Here is a 25,993-nt window from a genome sequence, read left to right on the forward strand (position 1 = left end):
CCTAAATGTGTGCTATGTTTTTAAATAATGCCTTAAAGTACTATCTTTTTACAAATGTGTAAGTTTTTCTATTCTCCTCTCTTTTCTCTCCACATCTCTGAATCAATCTCCTATTCTCTGTGGTATCATGCCATTCATTAAATGACCCTCTTTGTGGTCTCGTTTATTGTTACTTTCAATTATGCTTCATTATCTTCGAGTCATTTTTTTCCTCCACATTCTGGCATGGGCTACTTGAACATGCCATCAACTCCAACATGATGCAATATGGCATAACAAAAAGGAATTTATCCTTGAAAATGAAATACAAAGCACAAAAGGGAAAAGTGGAGCTACAGACAAAAAGGTCTCCAGACAGTCATTTCACTTTAACATGGCCAAGTTGTTTTATGGCTAGTTTGTTCTTTTTTATTGGTACAAAAAATACTTTAAAATTGGTTTTTTGTCATGAGGCCAAAAAAAGGTTTACAAAGTTATAATTTAAAAAATCTCTGAAATTTAAACAGTAGCTTGACTCATCTAAGGCCTCTTCTGCCCATTATCTCTGAACAGAACTTGTTTTAGCCTCAAAATAATTAATCTTACCAAAACTTCTTCTTGGGGTGTTAACATAATTTTTGTCTGTTCGATATATGTGAGATTTTGTTAAATTGCCGGATCTTCTTTAAATCCATGTATTCGTTTTGCCGGCCGGGCTAACTAAATGGCCTCTGGTCATTCGAATGCCGTCTGCTTTTAATATTTGTTCTTTCTTGTTTTTCAAAAATAAATGAGATGCCAAACTCTTTGAAAAGTCAATGATTCTAAAATGACTGAAAAAAAACTTGAGTCAACACAGAGACAATAACTTTGGAATGCATTGGAAATTAAACATGGCTATGGGCGACAACTAAGAAATATTTTTACAACAGCCTGGCCAAGTGGTGTATATCATTTATGTTGAGACAGATATTCCGGCAGGCAGGCAGTCAGACAATTCATTGGAAATTGGAAAAAAATGAAATATGACTTTACAATGTCAGTGAACCTGCAAAGACAATAAAAACAAATAAAAATTGGAAGAAAGAAAGCCAGTTAAACAACAACAACTAATTGGAAGGAATAAAACATTAATTGGGCAGGCAAAAGAGAATTTAAGGTGGGGTCAGTTATCTCTTAGCCGTTTTTCGGAGATTAGCCTTTTTTTCTGGAAGAAATGTTGAGAAAATTTGACAAAGTTAAATAAAGAATTAAAGAATAAATATTTAATACAATTGTGCCATAATTATACTCTAAATATACTAAATTGTATGGAGTATATTCTACAAATTCTTGAAAGTGCCTAAAAGTATGCCACACAAATGCCAAAGATAAATAGATGGATTAGCCTTTTTTTCTGGAAGAAATATTGATAAAATGTGGAAAAGTTAAATAAAGAATAATCCACAAATTATATAATTCTATATAATAAAACTATACTATACAGGGTGAGATAAAAAACCTGCAACAAAGTAATTTTTTTTAAATTTTATTGAATGAAGGCAAAAAAATGTTGGAAATACCATCCACATTTTAGAATTTTTTTAAATTTGTTCGAATTGGTCACCTTTTGCACGAATTATGACATTCAAACGGCCAATGAAATCGTCACACGCTGCCCGATTGTTGATCTGCGGTATTCCCGGCGAAGTGCTTGCTTGAGGTGATTGACACTTTGGTATTTTTAGTGCCAACCTAAGCGTGCCTAAGCCTTTTATACACCCTCCAGAATATTTGTTGGCGATAATATTCGGCATTTGTTCTGATGCCACGGTCGATTAATACGAGCGGAGAGCAAAGCGAGGAACCTCATTTTGTAACCATTCTTGGGTGGCGCGTCCTGAGTGCGATGGTACTGAGTCCCGTTGCAATTTTCAAGGTCTGCGGCCAAAATGTTTGCATGTCCACGTCTTAAATACACCCTCCAGAATATTTTTGCAATAATATTCGTCATTTATTCTGATGTCACGGTCGATTAATTCGAGCGGAGAGCGACCATCGGCTGTTATGGCAGTTCACATCATCATCATGGCCGGCGCTTGAGTTCTTGTGGCCAACCGAAGGTGCACATTTTCAGCTGACATCTTTGGCAAGTAAACACGATCATTTTGTTAACTTACAAGCTGCTGGATAGCGAATGTTTTCTCATCGGAGACGGAGGAAACCAAATTCGGCAGTTCACCACTTTCGACAAAGCGAAGCAACTTTTTAGCTCCTTTGGAGCCAATTTTCTTTCTGTTGCGGTGTAAGTTCTTGCACTTTTTGGAATTTCAATGGCTTTACCCCGAGTTTATTTTTCAATATTTACCGAATATAATATTGCGATATGTTCAGCTCACTAGCCATTTTTCGGCCACTGCGACGCAGGTTTCGATCAAGTCGCTTCTTTACTTTTCGAACCATTTCTGTTGAAGTTGCTGTCCGTCTTCCGTCCACTTTGTTGACGTCTGACTTCGCTACCAGTATCACGGTACCGAGCGATGGTACGAGCCACAAAAGATTTATTCACATTTAAATGCTGGAGTGCCCTAACGATAGTCACTCTTAGTTTTCCAGCCAAATATATAGAAATCACCCTATCACGCTTGAATTCCATCACGAATAACTACATTTTCTGGAAAATTCTCACCAAAATGCTTGTGTACGCTTGTAAACAATATAATGAGCTATCACTGGAATAATTTTAACAGCTGTCGGACGAGTGGCTTAGAAATAACAGCAGTCTGAAATTGGTTGCAGTTTTTTTACCCACCACCTTGGAAAGGAGGGTATATTAACTTAGTCATTCCGTTTGTAACATCCCTAAATATTCGTCGTAGACCCCATAAAGTATATGTATTCATAATCAGCATAAAATTCTAAGTCGATTTAACGATGCCAGTCTGCCTGTCAGCCCGTCTGTCTGTTGAAACCACGATACAGCACACATTATTTGACGTAGATCGTCAAAATTTAGTAGAACTATTTCTATTGTGTCTAGGATGGTTGGTATTGAAAATGAGATAAATCGTTCCACGTTTTGGTATAGTCCCCATATAACGGTACCTCCCGATATTCGGTATTTTGATGATTTTTGCCACACTTTTTCACGGATTTGTCTGAAAATTGGTATTTGTAGGTTATAATGGGTCCTAGTTCGTGTGGCGAAACATTGTATGTATAGGTCCACGCTTTGGTATAGCCCTCATATAACGATACCTCCCGATTTTAGGTATTTTGTAGATTTTTGCCACATTTTTTTCACGGATTTGTCTGAAAATTGGTATTTGTAGGTCATAATGGGTCCTAGTTCGTGTGGTGAAAAATTGTATGTATGGGTCCACGCTTTGGTATACCCCTCATATAACGGTACCTCCCGATTTTTGGTATTTTGATGATTATTGCCACATTTTTCCACGAATATGTCTAAAAATTGGTATTTGTGGGTCATAAAGGGTTCTTGTGTTTTCTTTACCCTAAGGTGGAGGGCCGGCCGAACTTAATTTTTGTTCACTTGTTTCATCTCTTCTGTATATACTATACCATAAATATCTAAAAAAGAAGGAACAAGAGAGTATAAAAATCTGCTTTTGACTTCAATTGTGTATCCTTTAAATAGGTTTGACATTGTTCAGCTTTTTAAGTTCTTCGATACAAATACAAATATTTTTCAATTATTTACATTAAAAAATTGATTTGTTTATGCCCAATTACATACATATAGGCATGTACTTCCTTCACCATAAACCATGTCGAATATCTACGCAAAAAAACGGTTTAAGAACAAAGGGCACCCAATAATTTCTTTAAACCCAAAACAATTTCTCATAACATATTGTGAATTATTAAACAATATTTTTTTCAAACATAGCTTGCCATTAATATCATTATTATAAATATATACCCATCATTCAGAGGGTGGGAGTAGTAGCCAAAATCTATACTAAAAATCAACAAACGTATGTCGTTGGCCAAACGAAACATGTGTTCGTTAATTTTTCTCTCAACAACAACAATTTGTTTTCTGTTTTTGGCAAACAGGAAGCAATTATAACATTTTGTACAAAAGGCATCATATTGCTGCTGCTGCCGCTGCTGCTGTTGTCATACGAGCAACCACAACAACAACAACAGCAGCAATAATTTTGGATATTATTTTAGTCATGTAGGCAAGCATTTCTGGCTGGCATTTGGATGTTGTTTTGAGTAATGAAGAATAGTTTTTTGGTGATTTGAGTTTTTTTTTATGCATTTATTGTTATGGATGACCAAGAGCAATGGGTCATGTTTGGTATTAAAATAAAATGTCTGACTCAATGAAATAGTGACACATATTATAAAATGGGGGACTGAGATGTTTGCGGATGTGTCAAATTAGGCACCCTTTTTGTTTTTAAACAAAAATTAACATTAGAGAGTGAGCAAACTTAGAAGCTTTTCATTCTCATTCTAGCGAAAAAAAAAATTTTTCAATGTTACTGCAAGTCGCATAAAGCTAATATGGGTGACAATAGCTTTCAACTCTTCAAATTACCGGCAATTTAACATAACCCAGGATAGCGGAAAAAATAACTTTTGGTCGCTTTACATATGACTTTAACATGATGTGCCAACGAGCCTTAACAAATAGTTGGATCGATTTCACAAATTGTCGGAGTGCATAATTAAAAATTAATTAATTATTGCATACTTTTTGGTGCATATCATTATAAAAAATCGACAAAAAATCCATGACTACAAAATCGAAAGGAAAACATCGCTTGCGTTTTTTATCACCAATAAAATTAGAAATCGACATTATTAACAACTACCAAACACATATTATTCCAGAACTAGATCTTAAGTTGCCTTCATTAGTAATCCGTGAAAAGAAAAGCTTAGAGCCTTCATTCCCAATACACGGAAGACAATGCAAATTTTATTGGGCCTAGAAAGCAGAATCGGTTTGTGAATTCAATGAAATAAGAGAGTCACAGAATACATAGATATATCCAAGGATAGTCGATAAAATGTCTTCTATAAAATTTGCGCAATTAATTTTATAGGGGAAATTACAAATTAACGTTGCGAGGTTTTCCAATATAGATGGAGATTTATAAGTGTAAAATTAAAAATTACCAAAGAGTCTATTAACTCCAAAAATTTACCAATATTCCAAATTCTCCTACCTACATATTTATCTATGATCACCACATTCAAAAAAAATCTCCGAGTGAATTCAGATATAAAATAATATTGTCAAGCAAAGGATCACGAATGCTCCTAACCAACATTTTAAAAATTTGTATGGAGCTTTGTATTATATATTAAGAGAGCCATCTATAGTTGTTTAGCAAACGGGAAGTTGCAGGAAAAAATCATGTGTGCCTTGTTCGGTGATGAGTAATTGATTGTGTTGTATGTAATGTCCAAGGGGATGAGACATTTTTCACCGAAATCGTTTCAAATTTGGTATTTGAAGTTCGTAATGAATGCTACAGCCTATGACAGAAAATTGTCTGTGCAGGTCCACGTCTTCATATAGCCCCCATAAAACGGTACCTCCCTATATTCGGTATTTTTAAGATTTTAGCGACATTATTCATCGGAATTGTTTCAAATTTGGTATTTGAAGTTCGTAATGGATGCTACAGCCTATGACAGAAAATAGTCTGTGCAGATTCACGTCTTCTTATAGCCCCCATATAACGGTACCTCCCTATATTTGGCATTTTGATGATTTTAGCGACATTAATCATCGGAATTTTTTTCAAATTTGGTATTCGAAGTTCGTAATGGATACTGCAGCCTAAGACAGAAAATTTTCTGTGCAGGTCCACGTCTTCATATAGCCCTCTTTTAACGGTACCTCCCAATATTCGGTATTTTGATGATTTTAGCGTCATTATTTGCCGGAGTAGTTTCAAATTTGGTATTTGAAGTTCGTAATGAATACTGCAGCCTAAGGCAGAAAATTGTCTGTGCAGTTCCACATTTTGGTATAGCCCCATATTATTGTACCTTCCTATATTGATGATTTTAGCTACATTATTCATCGATTTTTTTCAAGTTTCGCATTTGAATATTTCAATGGCTTATGACAAAAGTTGCCTATGCAGGTCCATGTCGTGGCTTAGACCGTAATATGACGGCTACATTTGTATGGCATTTTTAAGATTTTAACAGAATTTTTGACGGATCATCATCATCATTATTATTATTATTATTATTATATTATTATTATTATTATTATTATTATTATTATTATTATTATTATTATTATTATATTATTATTATTATTATTATTATTATTATTATTATTATATTATTATTATTATTATTATTATTATTATTATTATTATTATTATTATTATTATTATTATTATTATTATTATTATTATTATTATTATTATTATTATTATTATTATTATTATTATATTATTATTATTATTATTATTATTATTATTATTATTATTATTATTATTATTATTATTATTATTATTATTATTATTATTATTATTTATTTATTTATTTATTTATTTATATACTACTCTCAGAGTGTTCCCGCTCGAATTCGACGAGGTCCACTGTTTACTCGAATTCGAGTGATGACTTAACGAAATATATGTATTTGGAGTCGATTCAGGGCTACTAATAAAAATTAAGCCGATCATTATTTTAAACCTGACAACAACTGATTTCGCCCATTACGCCCATATAATCTTCTGATTTAAAGGTTCCATTTTTTATTTTTTCTGTAAAAAAATGAAAACACACCTCTTTTATCAGTCTCTTTACAATGGAGTTTCTCTAGTGATACAATAATTACAAGGTAGGGCAAGTTGATTACATTTGAGAAACACAACTCTGGAGTTTGGGTCTTGCAACTTCAAATTTACTAATAAAAAACAACACGTGTCATATAGATTAAAAAAGAATCAATTTTGCATCACATTCAAAATTGTGTGGCCTATATTTCGGAATTTTCAGTCGAATTTTTAAACAAAACTTTTTTTTTCTCCCAATTATACATTCAGGAAACCATTCTTCTTTTAGTTATATAAAATTCAGAATTTTTTGTTGCCTACATTTAGGCTCCACAAACTTTTTTATTTTTCAATTCAAAATTTTCAAACAAAATTACCTTAAAACAATAGATTGAAATTTTCTAAATTCGCATGAAACTTTCTTTTTCATAATCTCATAAACATTTTTTCCATTTCTCGCTAACAAAAAAACTTTTTTCACTTTATCCATGGTTCTTGTTTTTGTTTTCTTTGCAGATATTTTGTTTTGACACGTGACTATCTGCATTGTTTTAAAAGAGCATCAGGTTCAGCCAATGAACGTGCCTCCGACATGGGACAATTTATATTTAAGGTAAGTCGTCTACTTTATTTTTCCACACATTCCATAGATTTAAGAGGACATACTCGAGAGGACATTGACATACGGAAGCTATGAGCCGTATAGAAAAAAAGCAAGGAGAAGAATAAGAAAGACGCCGTTAAGTGAAAAAGAAAGCTGAATAGAACCTTAAAAGATGATTATCAGTTCATATAACGTGATTAATCTACAAAACAAAAAAGAAAAAAAACAACAACAACGTATTGAAATACAGTAAAACTTGTAAATCTTTGGGGGGCTGGCTATGCAGTGCAGTGCACAAACAACAGCAACAACAACGAATGTTTATGGCAACACTAAGATTACAGCAATGAATTTCTTCCCACCAGAGAATCAACAAAAAAAAAAGAAAAAAAACTTTGCCAGTAACTCAGTTCATTCGTTGGAAATTGAAATTGAAATGATTTACGATTGTGTAACATCTACAGTTTGCTGCGTGTTTTATGCCACAACATTTTCTTCATCATCATCATCGTCATCACCAACAACCGAACCAACCTCATTGACGACCATTTTCATCGCCATGTATTCGAGCTTGCTCCATAATCTGGGAAATAACAACGCCGCCATTAAATTACAATTCATTCACCTTTTGACTCTTTCTTAAGCAGATTTCAACGTCGCCCCCTCTGGGCACTCTGGGTTGATCTGTTTTTCTCCGTAGTCGTATTTTTTTCTTATGGCAGATTAAATTCGTTGTTGTTGTTGCTTTTTTGGTATTAAAGTCAGTAAGTCAGTTATGGGTTTAATATAAGGCGGCAAATGCAGTGGAAAACTTTTGGCATTTTAAGTTTTGTGACTTCGTATTGTGCAAAACCCAAGAAATACCTCAAAGGATTTTTTTGTTTTGAGCAAGAATTCGTTTTTTTTCGGCAATCCGCCACATTTGCGTGTTGTGGCCCATTACAATGAAATCAACACCTAGCTTTTAAGTAAAAATGCATGTCGGATTTATTAAATTACTACTAGTTTTTCACAGTTCCAAGTCGTTTTTAATTTTTTGCTTTTTTATTATTATTTTGTAATGGATTCATTATTTCGTGTTTGATGAGGAAATTAAAAGGAATTTGCACTTGAGCAATTCATAAGTCACTGGAATTTTCAATTTAAGAGAAAAATAAAACGAAAAAAACCAAAAAAAAAAAAACAGACATTGGCAATCTTAGAGAGAGGGAGAGAGTTGGGTATAAATAAAAGAAGGGAAACGGATGTAATCTCCATTAAGAACCAAGAAAAAATACAAAAAAGTAAACAATATTTTTTTAAATTCAAGGGCTACACAGAGGCTGGATTTTTGTTTTAATAAAATTTGTGAAAAAAAATTTCAATTAAATTTTTCATAATTATAAAATTTCAATCAACTTAAAAATTTATAAATTTTTCATAATTACAGAAATTTAATAAATAATTCGTAATTAATTTTTTTTCATAACACTGTGCATGACAATTACGGGGAAAATCCAACAGATTATGAAAGTAGAGCTAAAAAACACGTGTCTTGGCGTTTTAAAACTAGTCATTGCAAAGTAACCTAAATGAACGAGGCAAGTTTCCCACTTTTCCACACTTTTGGAAATTTTCAGAATATGATTTCTTGGAAACCGTCCATCTTAGGTATATAGTATCTTCAGCAATATTGCAGATCAAAACACAAGAAATATTTTTGTAAGAATATTTAAACCCCATGCGAGTCAACAAAGGGGTATTATCGGTCCTTTTTTAAAAAAATAGTTTAAAACTCCCTTTAAATGGGACCGTAGCAAGTCAGAATATTCTGCAAAATTATTTGTCATGAAATTCTACCGTACGTCCTAGAAAAGGTCTTACCTAAACTCTAGGAATTCATATATACCACACATTGTAGGGTTAAAGCCGTACTTCGTGTGAGTTTGTGCAAAAATCTTCCTCAATGCATAGTTTTAGCAGGATCACGTATAGGACAAAAACGTTTATTATCAAATTTTACCAAAAGTCCCCTTAGAAAACGAATACCTATTTCCATTGGCTACCAAAAAATATTTGCTTCAAAAAATTTAAAATATTTCCGATTTTTTTTTTTTTGGTGAATTTTTCCTCGGACTTTTTTGACTTGACGTACGAAAGTAACATAAAATTTCGTTTTAGGCAAAAACTGTCAAAAGAAGAAATATTCATCGGAAAATTTCACTATAAATCTCAGGGCAAACTATTCAACTAGGTATAATAGTTTCTATGAAAATTACATTCAAAATTTAAAAACGTATTTTAGGGTTAAAATCGAACTTTGTGTGAGTTTGTGCAAAAATCTCCCACAAGGCTTCATTTGAGAAGGATGCCGCCAAATTTTACTATAAGTCACTTAAAAAAAGCAATCTCTATTTTGATTGTAAAGCAAAAAAATATTTGCATCAATGTTCCGAAAAAAATGTATAAAAATTCCTAATTTCTTATACATTTTTCTTCGGACTTTTTTCGATTTGACGTCTGAAAGTCACACAAAATTTCATTTTAGGCGAAATCTGTCAAAAGGAGAAATACTCTACACAAAATTTCACTATAAATCTCAGAGCAAACCATACTTCTAGGTATAATAATTTCTATGAAAATTACATTCTAAATTTGAAAACACATTTTATTTTGAAAGCCTTACTTTGAGTGGCTTTCACGTTAATAGCAATCATTTTATAGTATACTTTTCAACGTTTCCAGTTTGGAAACTGAAACGAAAACTAAAACAAAAAAAAACTAATACTGCACATTGATATATAATATATTATTAATATATACCCTATACAGGCTGAGATAAAAAAATCTGCAACAAAGTCAAACACCATAATTTTTACAATTTTTTTAAATTTTATTAAATGAAAGCTAAAAATGTCGGAAACAGCATCAAATTTTAGAATAAGTTTAGATTTGTTCGAATTGGTCACCTTTGGCACGAATTATGGCCTCCAAACGGCCAATGAAACCGTCACACGCTGCCCGAATATTGCTTTGCGGTGTTTTGACCCGTTCCCGGCGAAGCGCTTGCTTGAGGTGATCGACACTTTTGTATTTTCTAGTACCAACCTTGCTTTCCAAAATACTTTGAACACAATAGTCCAACGGATTGGTATCCGGAGAATTTGGTGGCCATTGTGTGCTGGAAATGGAGCGAGGAACCTCATTTTGTAACCATTGTTGGGTGTTTCGTACCCAAGGCTTCAATATAGCCTCTAGAATATTTTCGCGATAATATTCGCCATTTATTTCGATGCCACGGTCGATTAATATATCAACACGATATATATACGATCATCGACTGTTATGGCGACCCACACCATCACTATGGCCGGCGCTTGAGTTCTGGTGGCCAACCGAAGGCGCACATTTTCAGCTGACCTCTTTGGCAGGTAAAAACGATCATTTTGTTTGTTTACAAACTGCTGGACAACGAATTTTTTCTCGTCGGAGAAAACCAAATTCGGCAGTTCACCACTTTTGGGCAAGCGAAGCAGTTCTTTAGCTCTTGTGGGTCTATTTTATTTCTGTTGCGGTGTAAGTTCTTGCTCTTTTAGGAATTTCAATGGTTTTACACCGAGCTCATTTTTCTAAATTTGCCGAATGGAATATTGCGATATGTTCAGCTCACGAGCCGTTTTTCGGCCACTGGAACGCAGGTTTCGATCAAGTCGCTTCTTTACTGTTCGAACCATTTCGGCTGATGTTTTTATTTTCTTCCGTCCACTTCCTTGACGTCGGATTTCGCTATCGGTATCACGGTAACGAGTGATGGACGAGACACAAAACATTTATTCACATTTAAATGCTGGAGTGCTCTAACGATAGCTACTTGTGGTTTTCCAGCCAAATATAAAGAAATCACACTATCATCATCCCATCACGTCCCATCACGAATAACTTTTTTTCTGGAAAATTCTCACCAAAATACTTTTGTACGCTTGTAAAGAATATAATGAGCTGATACTGGAATAATTTTAACAGCTGTCTGACGAGTGCCTAAGAAATGACAGCTGTCTGAAGTCGGTTGCAGTTTTTTTTTTCTAACCCTGTATATTATTAAAAAATACAATCCCATTATTATTTTTGGAAATTTGCCAAAGTGCCTAAAATAGGCTCTAAAATTAAAAATATAAACGTAAAAAAAACACTTTGTGTCGGATTTTAGTATATAAATAATCTGATAGTATCAATACTATCGATATTTTAAAACCCTAGTATCGATGTTTTGTATTCGCCAGCTTCAAATTACTTTGGAGATTTCTTTAATATTTTAAATAGTGAGTTTTTTAAATATCGTCCATAAACTGAAAAAGGAGCGCAATTTATATTTCTTCTACAAATTGTTTTTCTATGAAATTTGCATGTTCATATCTCTAGAACTCAAGGAGTTGGAGCTTTCCTTACCTGGCGTCAAGTGTATTTTTTTCCTATGTTTTTATATTTTTTCCTATATTATTAAATATTCATATATAATAGCAAATGTATAAGTTATCCTATAGTATCGATATTGACGATTCATTTATCGAAAATTTCGAATGTTGTTGCTATCGATATTTTGTATCTGCTCCCCTCAAAGCTACTTACGTGATTTTGACATTTTTTAAAATAATGAGGTATACTTTCAGGGGCGTTCAATTTCCATATTCCTTCCATGGTAGAAGAATACAGGTAGTCGCGTTTACAGAGCTGTTTGGACAATGAACTGTCAAACCACTTTTGGAATTGAAATATTTGAATTAAAAATAATTGAAATTTATAAAAACTGTTCAAAAATACATATCATAAAAACCTCCGATTGTCGTCGTATAAGAAAACATTTAAAAATCTACTTATTTTTGATAAAACATTTTAGAATGTTTAACATGTCAATGTTCCGAAGCGTTGATGCATCTACATGTATTCTTCGACCATGACCCCTGCACTATGGAGTATATTTGATCATGATACCTCTCGTATTAATATAACTTGAACTCTTATCCCCACCTAAATATCTCGACCCTCCGTAGAATTAGATCATTATCGATTATACATTCATTATTTATTTGGATTAAATATTTTAATGGCTTCTTGGCTACATATAACATTTAACATCCGGCCACAAAACCGGTCATACGTCCGTTGTCTTGGCAAACGATCTTTGCAGCGCATATCTTCTTAAACAATTCAAAATCAAATTTACACCAAAATTTATATATTTGGGTATACATATATATTGGCATTTGGCCAATACAAATATTTGAATGAATGAAATATTTAATGCCATGGGTGGGTATGAGGTTTCGCATCGAAACACTAACAACACGAGCGAAAATTTGGCAAAAATATAAAATTCAATGTTCGTAATAAATCTCAAATCAAAAAATATACAAAAAACACTCAAAACAACGAAAAAAAAATAAAATAAAACAATTATAAATCACAAAATGTGTTTAAATTCACGGCAAAACACCAAACCCCGCTATCATTCAATTTTGCGATCCAAACAAACAAATTTGTTGAAATTTTGAATGAGAAGCGTACGTTTTTTTCACGAATCTGGTCTAGCCGCAGTAAAAAAAAAAAAACATATCCAAATATTATGCAAATATAACATTTGGTTGAAGACAATGTGACTGATGGCGGTTGGGATTGATAACGAAAAAAAGTGTTAATTGTTGTCGGGTTATCTATCTAACGTAGTCAAGTATATAATTATCATTTATTTATACTAACATACCAGTGATAGGGTAATATTTAAAAATTTTAAAATAAAGTGATAATGTTGATGGTATTTTAATTTGAAACCACTTTTGAGGTATTTTTTTATTTAATAACAAAAGGCTTTTTGACATAAATTATAAATAAGAATAAGTATTTCAAATAATTAATATATAATTAACGAAAAAATCCAGAAGTTTGGTCAAAAATTTTAACCCTCAAAAGCTTGTCATAGGGGTCCTTTTCAAAATATTATAAAAACTCCCACACAAAATTATTTGCCCTAACATTTTACAATAGGTTCTAGAATACATCAAAATACATCTTATCTAAACGACAGGAAATCATAAATATTTAAATTTCATTTAAGGGTTACAGCTGCACTTTACTCGAGTTTATGCAAATGTTCGTAGCTCGAGAGCTGAACATATCGCATTATTCCATTCGGCAAATATTGAAAAATGAGCTCGGGTTAAAGCCATTGAAATTTAAAAAATTGCAAGAACTTACACCGCAACCCAAAGAAAATAGACTCAAGAGAGTTGCTTCGCTTGGCTGAAAGTGGTGAACTGCCGAATTTGGTTTCCTCCGATGAGAAAACATTTGTTGTCCAGCAGTTTGTAAATAAACAAAATGATTGTGTTTACTTGCCAAAGAGGTCAGCTGAAAATGTGCACCTTCAGTTGGTCACCAGAACGCAAGCGCAGGCCATGGTGATGGTGTGGGCCGCCATAACACCCAAATTTCGCACTCCGCTCGTATTAATCGCCCGTAGCATCAGAATAAATGTCGAAAATTATCGCAAAAATATTCTGGAGGGTGTATTAAAGCCTTGGGCACGCAAACATTTTGGCCGCAGACCTTGGACATTCCAATAGGACTCAGCACCATCGCCAGCCAAGAATGCTTACAAAATGAGATTCCTCGCTTCATTTTCAGCGCACAATGGCCACCAAAATCTCCGGATACTAATCCGTTAGACTATTGTGTCTGGAGTATTTTGGAAAGAATGGTTGGCATTAAAAAATACCTAAGTGTGGATCACCTCAAGCAAGCGCTTCGCCGGGAATTGACCAAACTTTGGGGCAGCGTGTGGCGGTTTCATTGGCTGTTTAAAGGCCATAATTCGTGTCAAAGATGACCAATTCGAACAAATCTAAACTTATTCTAAAATTTGATGCTATTTCCGACATTTTTTCTTATATTCAATAAAATTTAAAAAAAGTAAAAATTATGGTTTTGACTTTGTTGCAGTTTTTTATCTCATTTTTCACAATATTTTTAAAAAGGACCAAAAAAATCCTTTTGATGGCTCGTTTGAGGGCTAAAATTTTCTACCTAATAATCCTTGTATTTTTATCTGTAATATTGCAGAAGATACTAAATACCCAAAATGGCCGAATTCTAGAAATCTTAATCCGAAAATTAAAAAAAAAATGTGGAGTTGCTGTTGGCATAACCTCCTCTATTTTGGTCACTCTTCAATATAAGCATTCAGAAAGCCAATACAAAAAAATTGTATTTTCAGCTATACTTTCATAATCTCTTGGCTTTTATCAATAATTTTTTGGTGTTGCTGTGTTGTTGTTATACTAAAAGCAGAGCTGATTATGATCTCGAACGTCGTCAAAAAAGTGATTTTTCACAGTTTATGTTTTACATTTTTTAAAGCATACCTTTGTGAGCTTCTAACATTTTTTCAAATTAAAAGTTAAGCTATACATCCAATTAAACTATATGCTTGACATTACAATAAATACAATTGTATTTTATTTATATTATACTTGTTATATAACTATATTATTATGTAAAGCCTTTCTTTATAAATTAAAAGTTGTAGAGAGCGCCTTAAAGTATGCTACAAAAATTCAACTAAAACTTGTTGAAGAAATAACATTACATATGGATCTAACATAACGTGTAATCGCCATTCTTTATAGATAAAAAGTTTTAAAACGTGTCTTTAAGTATGCTACAAAAATACAACAGATGCATCTAGAACAAGTAAAAAAGCAGCAAGTTCAGCCGGGCCGAACTTTGGATACCCTCCACCATTTGTAACGAATTTGGAAATTTTTACAAAAAATAACATTCGCCAAAAATTCTGTTACAATCTTAAAAATATCGAATATTGGGGTTTGTACGAAGAAGAGCGGGATAGGCAAATTTTTGTCATAAGTGAATAGCGAAGTAGCGATTATAGGGAGGTACTGATATATGGGACCTGTACGAAGGCCTAGACCTGCATAGACAATTTTCTGTCAAATACTGCAGTTACCATTACGAACTCTAAAAATTCGAAATTTAAAACAACCCCGGTGAATAATGTCGCTAAAATTGTCAAAATACCGAACATCGGGAGGTGCCGTTATATGGGGGATATACGATATCGTAGACCTTTAGGGGTTAAAGTACTCATAAAGAACTCAATGTGTAGAATTTCAGACAATTATATTGAAAAATGTGCCTAAAATCGTCAAAATACCGACTTGACCTGTCTGCAGACAATAGACAGATCTGTGCAAAATTTAAGCTTCTTATCTTAATTTGTTTTGACTGTAGCGTGATTACAACAGGAGACGGGCGGATAGGGCTAAATCGTCTTAGAATTTTACACTGATCAAGAATATGTATACTTTGTTGGGTCTAAAATTATTATTTCTATGATTTACAAACAGAATGACGAACTATGTATGGTGGAGGGTATAAAAAGTAACTTCACATATGATATAATGAGTAATCGGACCTTTAGTTCGTTCATTCCGCTTCAAGTTATTATCAAAAATATTGTTGTCAAAAATGACGTTGCTGTGGGCATAACAACGCCATATGTTGTCACACAACATTTTCAGTTATGTGTTATATTCGAGGGCCTTTTGGTCTTCCTTGTAAGGTATTTTCGAATTTTCCATGATATACACCTTTTTTGTTGTTTATTATAAGACATATTCGTTCAAAGCTATATTTGCTTTTAAGCCAACGGAAAATAAAGTTCAGCTAAAAATAATATGACCCCATTTTTTTTAAATTCAATAAATTAAAAAAAGCGCCATAAAATGTCAGCATGACCATAATTTTTAAATAAAAAAAACTCGAGACCTTTACCCAGACCTCAGGCGAACGCAAAAAAAAAAACAGTTAATTATTGCCATTCACAATTAACCTTTTTCACACTGTAAATAATAAAACAAATAACCATCCCACAATGATTTTTTATGGTCATCTATCTTTCTCCCTCCCTCTCTTGAGCCGTAGAGGAGAGGTTTTGGCTCACTCATCTTTGCTCACAGATCAATGCATTTAAAAACATTGACTCCAACGCCACAAAATAATAATGAAAATAATTTCCACATAAAAAACCACACGCTTTGGACATTTGAAAAACAACAGCAACGAAAAAACGTTATCATTTAACAAACAATAAAACATTTGTTAACAGAGGAAGAGAGAAAAAAACGTTACAACAACAAAAACCCCAACAAATTTGAACACCGCCACCAAGAGCCTCAAAAGCAAACATTGATGCTGAAAATCATATTCCACAATGACAATCATTAAAAAACGCCGTTACAACAATACAAAGAAGCAGAAAAAACAAACAAAAAATGGGCAAAAGTTACACACGATTACGTTCGAACTGACCTTAGCCAAGCCATAATACTTCGTTCCAAGATTGGGGTATTTGAGTTCCAATGAAGATGCTCAAATGATTTACGAGTCTTTTTTTTTTGTAATGAGAATAAAGAGAAGGGTGTAATTGAGATTTGGATTTGAAGCTTATGGCATCGATATTGATTTATGTGTGTTGTCTTGCGTTGTAACCAATCCCTTTCCGAGCACTGGCGTAATAAAGCCTTTATAAAGAGGGGAAGCAATTTTCAAGTATTTATTGATATTTTGTTACATATATGTAAAAATACGTTATAGCCCTCATAACCAACTTATTTGTAGATCAGGTGCTAATAATCCTCTCAAACTTGGTTTTTTCAAATTTGTAATACGAACCTCAACCTTTCGACTAGGGGACTCTACTTCGAACCTCAATGACAATATTTGATGAGTTTTCTTTATTTTACTTTAAAAAGTTCTCATTTTGGTGCACCTTAGAGATGTAGTTGAAATGAGTTTTCTACGCCACTGCCACTCGCCCAAAATTGCCTTCAACCATGTTGTCATTACATTAATGGCGGTTATATACTTGTTGTTTTTGCTATTGAGATTTGAAGCAAAGCACAAATAAAAAAAAAAAAACAATCAAGCATAAATCGTTATTCCAACATTGTTTTCTATCTTTGGGTGGTATTAAACCATAAAATATATTTTTTTATTCTACAAATGATATGTTATTAAAGAAAATGACAAGAAATAAAGGGGAATTAACAAATGAAAGAAGTTGCGTTGGGTAGTGGGCAAGAAACGTGAACTAATTAATTAAAATCGAAGGGTAATACATCGAAGCAAAATGATAAAGCGAGTGTGGATAATAATCTAATAAGACTTTGAAACTGGAGGCAGAATGTGTTTGAGAGAAGACCATGGTAGGGTAGCAACAAATTCTGTTTAGGAACACTTTTCTTTTCTAATATTCTTGATTCTCTACAAAAAGATTTAAAAATATAGAATTTTCCATAATTTGTTGCCTTCTTTTAGAAAACCCATTTAGTTTTCCTCAAAAGAGGTTATATAAAGGATAAGAGGTTAGAGAAGCCATAGGAAAGTTGCACAATTTTTTTTTTTTTTTTTTTTTTTTTTTTTTGTGAATTTATAGTACGGTTTTTTAAAGCTGATATTTGAAGATTATTTCAAGCAAATGTTGACCGCGCCTGCACCACATATCGTCTATCCACTTAGTACAATTTTGGCATACACTTTCCAACATTTCGGTCCGGTATCTCACAAATAATTGTCTTACTGTTGTCTTACAATGCATTAATTGAGCCGGGCTTGTCTGTATAGACATGAGCTTTAATATAACCCCGCAAAGTAGTCCAAAGGCGTTTTATTCCACGATGTAGGAAGCTAATTGATCTGTCTAGGTCGTGAAATAAAATATTCTCCGGCTAGTTCGGAGCAATAAGTTCATTGTAGGGTGATCTCTGTGGCGTCTTGTTGAAACCGCATGTCATGTAAGTCAAGCTGACAGCACCAATCTGTGACTTTTTCTGGGATATCCTGCGGACTGTAAAAATAGAGCTAAAAGTATAAGACACCTGTATTGGCGTTTTGAATGTTTACATCGAAAAGTAACATAAATCAAGGGGGAAAGTTCTCCCCTCTTCCACATTTCTTTGAAAATTTCGGAATAACATTTCTTGAAATCCGTCGTTTTGAATGTCTAATATTTTTTTATTAATGGTGCCTCCCGACATTCGGTATTTCGATGATTTTTGCCACATTTTTTCACGGATTTGTCTAAAAATTAGTATTTCTGGGTCATAACGGGTTCTAACTCCGGTGGCGAAACATTAAACATTTAGGTCCATGTTTTCCTATAGTGCACATAAAACGATACCCACCGATATTCGGAATTTTGATAATCCTAGTCTCATTTACCCATGAAATTGTTTCAAATTTGGTATATTAGACGATTTGATCGATGGCAATCCTTGAAGTATAAAGTATTGTTCGTTGAGGTTCCCGTTTTTAACCACGATCTTTAAAAAAACAAAAATGCCCATTTTGTGACTCCCTTGAGGGTTATCATGTTTTACCAAAATAATACTCGTATTGTTATCTCCAATTTTGCCGAAGATACTATATACCAAAAAAGTAAGGCTTCCAAGGAATCTTTACTCAAATATGTAAAAACAAGTAAAAAAGCTGTAAGTTCGGCCGGGCCGAACTTTGAATACCCTCCACCATTTGGTACAAATTTAACAATTTTCAAAAAAAAAAAAATACGTTAAAAATTCTGTTAATATCTTAAAAATACCGAATATAGCCGTATATAAGGGTCTATACGACGACGTGGACCTGCATAGACAACTTTTGTCACAAGCTATTACAATATTCAAATGCGAAAAAAAACTGTTTATAATGTAGCTAAAATCATCAAAATACCGAATATGGGGAAGTACCATGGGGATTATAAAATGTGGACCTGCACAGACAATTTTCTGTCATAGGCTGTAGTATCCATTACGAACTTCAAATACGAAATTTGAAAAAATTCCGATAAATAATGTCGCTAAAATCATCAAAATACCGAATATCGGGTGGTACCGTTATATGGGTGCTATACGAAGACGTGGACCTGCACAGACATTTCTCTGTCATAGGCTGTAGTATCTATTACGAACTTTAAATACAAAATTTGAAACAATTCCGGTAAATAATGTCGCTAAAATCATCAAAATACCGCATATCGGGAGGTACCGTTTTATGGGGGCTATACGAAGACGTGAACCTACATGACCCATTTTCAATACCAAAAGTCCTGCAGACATAATGTATATTTGAGTAAAATTTGATCAATCTACTTCGACGACGGACATCGCTAAATCGACATAGAATTTTATGCTGATCAAGAATATATATACTTCGAGGTGTTAGAAACGGAATGACAAACTTAATATACCCTCCATATGGTGGAAGGTATAAAAATTTAAAAATTTGCGTAATTTCCCCACCCTATATTTGTTAAATCCCCATGCAAACATTCAAAACGCTAATAAAAAGGTTTCATATTTTTATATCCACACTTTCATAGTTTTTTGTATTCTCCTGAAATTTTGGAAAAAATTGCAGTGTTTTGAAAGTAGATCTAGAAATAGAAGGCACGTGTATGGGCTTTTTGAAAATTTGCATTGCAAAGTTAGTATTTAAAGGGTGAGCAAATTCACTCATCTTCCAAAATAGTCCTCGTAATGTTATCGTATTGTTGAGGAGGACATAATATACCTAAAATATAAGGATTTTTTGAAATTTAATCCATTTTTTTTAATTTTTTGATTATTTTTTTTTTTTTTTTTTGGAAAATTTTGGATTAAATTTTCAAAAATCCTTATATTTTGGATATGTTATGTCTTTATCAATTATACTGACAACAATAGGAATACTATTTTGGTCGGAAATTTAAATCCTCAAAATTCACATAAAATGCATATTGATTGTCCCCTCTAAATTGCACTGGTAGGAAATGTAGGGTACTCAAATTCCCACCATATGTTTCACACTCTTGTACTTTCTCACATTTCGCCGTTTCGCCAAGAAAAAAACCCATTCCCTGTGGCCTTTCCGTTGCTTCATTAACAATATTGTTTGAATTCTTGTATTTTTCTTTACATTTTTTTTTTCAATTTCAATCAAAATCTCACCATTTTGGCCCAGAGCCAATAATATGGGCCAAGATACAAGTAACTATAAAAAATATATATTTTATTGTTATTATTGCTGTTGAATTTTTGTTGCTGCTGTTGTTGTTGTCGAAAGCACAATTTGGCAAGATTACAAATCGCGTGTCAGCTAAACTTGACATCATTTGGGTGGGCAAATATAGCCGGGCTACAACATGCTGGCTAACTCATTCTGTTGGCATAGATTTTGTAATCTAAATATTTGTTTAATGTTTTATCATTTTTTTTTTATTATTAAAATTAAGAACTTTTTTTAAATATTTTTGTTTTTGTTGGTCATAAAATATTTGAAGATTATGGCAAAGGCATGACCATAAAACTATGTCAGCAAAATTAAATTATCTTAAAGATAAGCTAATTGTTTTAAGAGATAAAAAAAAATTACATTATATCACATACATATATTCTAAGTGGTTGTATGGCACACCGGCGGGAGGTTGTGGTTCATATGTATTTATATATGTACATATACTTGTTGTTAGTTAATGTTCCGTAGGCATACCCTAACAACCCACTTAATATGTTTTGAAAAGTTGGGTTTTTTTCTTTTTTTTTCTCCGGCCTTACAACTTGGCCAAACTATGTTTGCTGGCCATTGTTGTATTTTCTTTGGTCATTGTTCGACTAAATAGCTGGGAACTTTTTTTCGAAAGAAAAAAAATCATCAAAACCTAATGGCCTAATGATTATTACTTTATTTTGTTCTCTCTTTCAAAGGCCATTATTGCAAAACCCTAAATGCCATGGTAAACAATCTTAATAACTTTTTCTTTTGGCTTTGCTTTTTTTGTTAACAAAGAAACTTTGACTATCTAATGTTTAGTTGGGGAAAAGTTTTTTCTAAGCATTAAGGAATTTATAAGAGGTCAATTGCCTTTGGATAATTATTTGCGGTCATAGTTAGATATATTATAAATATGACTGGAACCAAACTAAAATGGACAGAACATTAAAATATGACCAATTGCAAATTTCATTACATAATTGTCTTTCTCATCGAAAACAAAAATAGTTTCACTGGAAGGCACATTTTTTCACAGGATAGAGTAGGGTCTTTAAGAGGCTGTAAAATATCTCCCAGCTACAGATATCTTAGATAAGGTCTGTAGACGGTCTTCTAGTCGTGCAAAGCTTGAGAAAGGTATTCGAACTATCTTACAGTCCAGTAAGGCGTGGGAAGTTTACAAAAAAGCTTTTTTAAAAGTTTATATCTATATATATATATATATATATATATATATATATATATATATATATATATATATATATATATATATATATATAATATATATATAGTTATATATTCTGAGATTTCTTAGATCGTATTATAGCTATAAAAGAGCTTAAAGCTCCACATTTAAAATTATTCTATCTATTGATAACTTTGAAAGTATTTAGATCATTTATCAGAGCTTTTGATGGTATTCTGTCTATATTAAAGCTTTTTAACATATTATACTAATATAAAAGCTTTTAGAAAACTGTTTTAAGATTTATTATATCAATAAAGGAGCTTTAAATGTCTTCTTTCGACCATGAGAATTCAATATCAGAGCTTTTCATGGTATTTTATTTTTATAATGGCCTTTATAGGTCTACTATCAAAGCTTTTAGAGGTATCATATCTATAGATTTTTTTGAGTTGTATTATATCACTAACAAAAAGCTTCTAAGCTCGAATCTCATCATTTAAAGTTATTCTATATTTTGATAGCTTTGAAAGTATTCTATAGCCGTTCTGTTAGTGTTCTATTCATAAAAGATCTTTCGAAAGTATTCAATATCAGAGCTTTTGAATCCTATCATTACTATCACAGCGTCGGAATGTATACAATATCAAAGCTTTTTACAGTTTTCTATGTACTTAAGAGCTATTGATTTGAATACACCCCCTAAAGCCGAGATTCAATAAGCAATATCTTCTATTTATAGGAAGACTTCTAAAATATCTTCTGGATCTAGGACATCCATCAAAGTATTGACATCTTAAAAGTATTCTAGATATGGTAGACGTATTAGCAATTTTTAGCTTTAGAAGAGAGCCTTCTATCTTGGTAAATGTGCTATGTATCTGTTATAGATCCTCAAGGTAAAGAATATCTATTGGAGTTCTACTAACTAAAATAAGACTCGTTAAAGTTAATCTGTTCATAGAAGATCTTGTAAAAATCTTCAATATATAGCAGGGCTTTTAAAGGTCTTCTACCTACGAAAGAGCTTTAAAATATCTACAGGGTGAGATAAAAAAACTACAACAAAGTCAAACGCCATAATTTAGACATTTTTTAAATTTTATTGAATGAAAGCAAAAAATGTCAGAAATAGCATAAAATTTTAGAATAAGTTTAGATTTGTTCGAATTGGTCACCTTTCGCACGAATTATGGGCTTGAAACGGCCAATACGCTGCCCGAATGTGGCTCTGCGGTATTTTGGCTCATTCACGGCGAAGCGCTTGCTTGAGGTCATCGACACTTTGGTACTTTTTAGTGCCAACCTTGCTTTCCACAATACTCCAGACACAATAGTCCAACGGATTGGTATCCCGAAGTTTTGGTGGCCATTGTGCGCTAGGAATGAAGCGAGGAACCTCATTTTGTAACCATTCTTAGGTGGCGCGTGCTGAGTGTGAAGGTGCTGAGTCCTGTTGGAATTGGTAAGGTCTGCGGCCAAATTTTTGCGTGCCCAAGGTTTTAATACACCCTCCATAATATTCGGCATTTATTCCGAGCGGAGAGCGACCATCGGCTGTTTTGGCGGCCCACGGCTGTTTTGGTGGCCAACCGAAGGTTAACATTTTCAGCTGACCTCTTTGAGAAGTAAACACAGTCATTTTGTTTGTTTTTCAAACTGCTGGACAACGAATGTTTTCTCATCGAAGAAAACCAAATTAGGCAATTCACCACTTTCGGCCAAGCGAAGCAACTCTTTAGCTCTTTTGTGTCTATTTTCTTTCTGTGGCGGTGTAAGTTCTTGAATTTTTTGGAATTTCAATGGCTTTACCCCGAGCTTATTTTTCAATATTTGCCGAATGGAATATTGTGATATGTTCAGCTCACGAGCCATTTTTCGGCCACCTCAATGTGGGCTTCGATCAAGTTGCTTCTTTATTTTTCGAACCATTTCTGCTGATGTTGCTGTTTTTTTTTTTTTCGTCCACTTTCATGACTTCGGGCTACACTGCCAGTATCACAGTAACGAGCGATTGTACGAGACACAAAAGATTTATTCACATTTAAATGCTGGAGTGCTCTAACCATAGTCGCTTGTGGTATTCCAGCCAAATATAAAAAAATCACACTATAACGCTTGAATTCCATCACGAGTAACTATTTTTCTGCAAAATTCTCACCAAAATGCTTTTATACGCTTGTAAACAATATAATGAACTGTTACTTGAATAATTTTAACACTTGTCGGACGAGTGGCTTAGAAATTACAGCAGTCTGAATTTGGTTGCCGTTTTTTTCATCTCACCCTGTATTTATGGGCAAACTTCTAAAAGATCTAATTTTTTTCTAATTTTGTGTATGTATTTGGTGTTCTGAAAAATAAAAACAAAATATTTTCAAAATCAATGATTGGAAGAAACCTAAATTGCGGGGCGCGCATTAACAATATTTGCCATAGAATTGAAAGATTGAACACTCAGGATAATATTTTTGAGAGAACATCCAGGCATTTCATTTATATTTTGCGCTATGTGAATCATTTTAGAAATGAACAAAAATATCAAATAAATGAAAACAACTTATTGCCTATAATTTTGAATAATTCTGACAGGAAGCGGGCATAGCCTCAGGGCTGTATTACTGTAGTTTTACGAAGCTGTTCTACCTCCTTATTGTACCATGCCTTAGAAGAGCTTTTTACGATATTTCATGTATTTATAAGCTCTTAAAGGTATTCTAGAAGAGCTTTAAATGTGTTTTATCAGTAATATAAGATATAGAGGAGCCTATATAAATTTATTTTTAATACAAATTTTTTTTAAGGCCGATAAGTTTTTAAATGGTATCGATCTATGGATGAGTTTTTATAAATGTCCGATTATAAATTTCCGAAGGGTCTTTAAAGGTGTTCTTTCTGCAGAAGACCTTTGTCTATAGAAGATCGGTCAACGTGACTCATTAAAAGTTTTCTATTTTCCCTGTCAAAAGTTCCGACTACAAATACTTATGAGGGCAAACATATCTGTAAGTAGTCTGTTCTAAAATGGCCTCCTATCCATGGAAGAGCTAAAAATAATTTTTTATGGTATTTTCATAGGTGAGTTTTAAAAAATAGACTATCTGCAGTAAATCCTTTAAAGGACTTTTGTCTGTTGAGAGTTTTTTTTTTAAGATATCTATCGAAGAGCTTCTTAAGTTAAAATATGTATGGTGGAGCTTTTAAAGGCATTATATTAAATTTAAATGTTTTTTTATTTATAGAAGAGCTTAAAAATGATCATTAGTAGAACTTTCCAAGTTAGAATATTCATAAAAGAGCTTTTAAAACTTGATATCTCTAGAAGATCTTAGAAAGTTCCTTCTTCTATAGAATAGCTTTTAAGGAGTGATATCTATCGAAGAGCTTATATGTATTTATAAATAATTTCTTAAACCTCTTCTAGCTATAGAAAACTTGCAAAACGGATTTTTTTCAATAGAAGGCCCTGTAGAAAGTCATCTACCCCTCTTAAAGCACTTCTCCATGTTAAAAGTATTCTATCTTCTATCAGAAACATCTTTGTAATAAAGGGGTTTCAAAGAAGGCATATGTTATTCTAATCCACAATTCCTCCCCCTTTTGCATGAATCAGATTTCTAACTCATTGCCGCTTTCCTGTTTTTCTCTTTATTTTGTTTATTTAAAAGCAATTAAGAAAACAAAATCTCAAATAAACAAATACTGAAATCGAAAAGTTAACAACCTGGTGGTGGAAAGAAGAAGAAGATCACAGAAAGATTTCGAGAAAATGCTTCCGTTTTTCTGAAAGCTTTTACAACGCAGAGCACATGCTGTGCTCTGTCTGGTTGATGAGTGAAATTTTTGGCAAATTTCTACAAATAAATGAAATCATGCATGAGCAAAGTCAAGGGTATTTAGCAGTGGGCAGTCAGTCGGACAGACAGACAAACATACAGTCAAGTGTACGCTGACTAAGTACAATCACCATCATCATTCGGAGCAATGGATATAAACAATGGCTTTAAATTGTAGTTGTGATGCGGAGACCATCCATTATCTTTGCCAACATTGGTCATTATTATTGGTAGTCCGAAGCAGGGTAAACTTATTCACGTATTATGACTTTGAATTTGAATTAAAATTAAATACAGTGAAACCACATTAAAGTGACAATTACTAAAAAATATATTCAGCTGATGGTATTTGCGGCTTCATTCATTTATTTTTTCTTATATTTACTATTTTTAATAAATATTTAATAAAAAAAATATGTTAGAAATACCAAAATTACTTTCCATTTCCAATGCCAATATTTTGTATTACCAACTTCCAATTTTTCCTCAAAACCCCATTCATCTTAGTCATACCTACCTGTACTGATGTGAAAGTGTCCCAAGAAGA

The 25,993-nt window shown here is 32.9% G+C and overlaps 1 protein-coding gene across 6 annotated transcripts in view; it reads left to right on the forward strand.

Annotated features, from left to right (window-relative positions):
* Positions 1-25,993, forward strand: part of LOC101895102 (GATA zinc finger domain-containing protein 8) — a 216,679-nt gene that overhangs the window by 174,095 nt on the left and 16,591 nt on the right. For all 6 annotated transcript variants that reach the window (XM_059129879.1, XM_059129882.1, XM_059129880.1 and 3 more), the window contains 1 exon segment: positions 7,260-7,356. In XM_059129879.1, coding sequence (XP_058985862.1) covers positions 7,260-7,356 — 97 coding nt within the window.

This window comes from Musca domestica, unplaced genomic scaffold (assembly GCF_030504385.1).
Source record: "Musca domestica strain aabys unplaced genomic scaffold, Musca_domestica.polishedcontigs.V.1.1 7, whole genome shotgun sequence".
NCBI lineage: Eukaryota > Metazoa > Arthropoda > Insecta > Diptera > Muscidae > Musca > Musca domestica.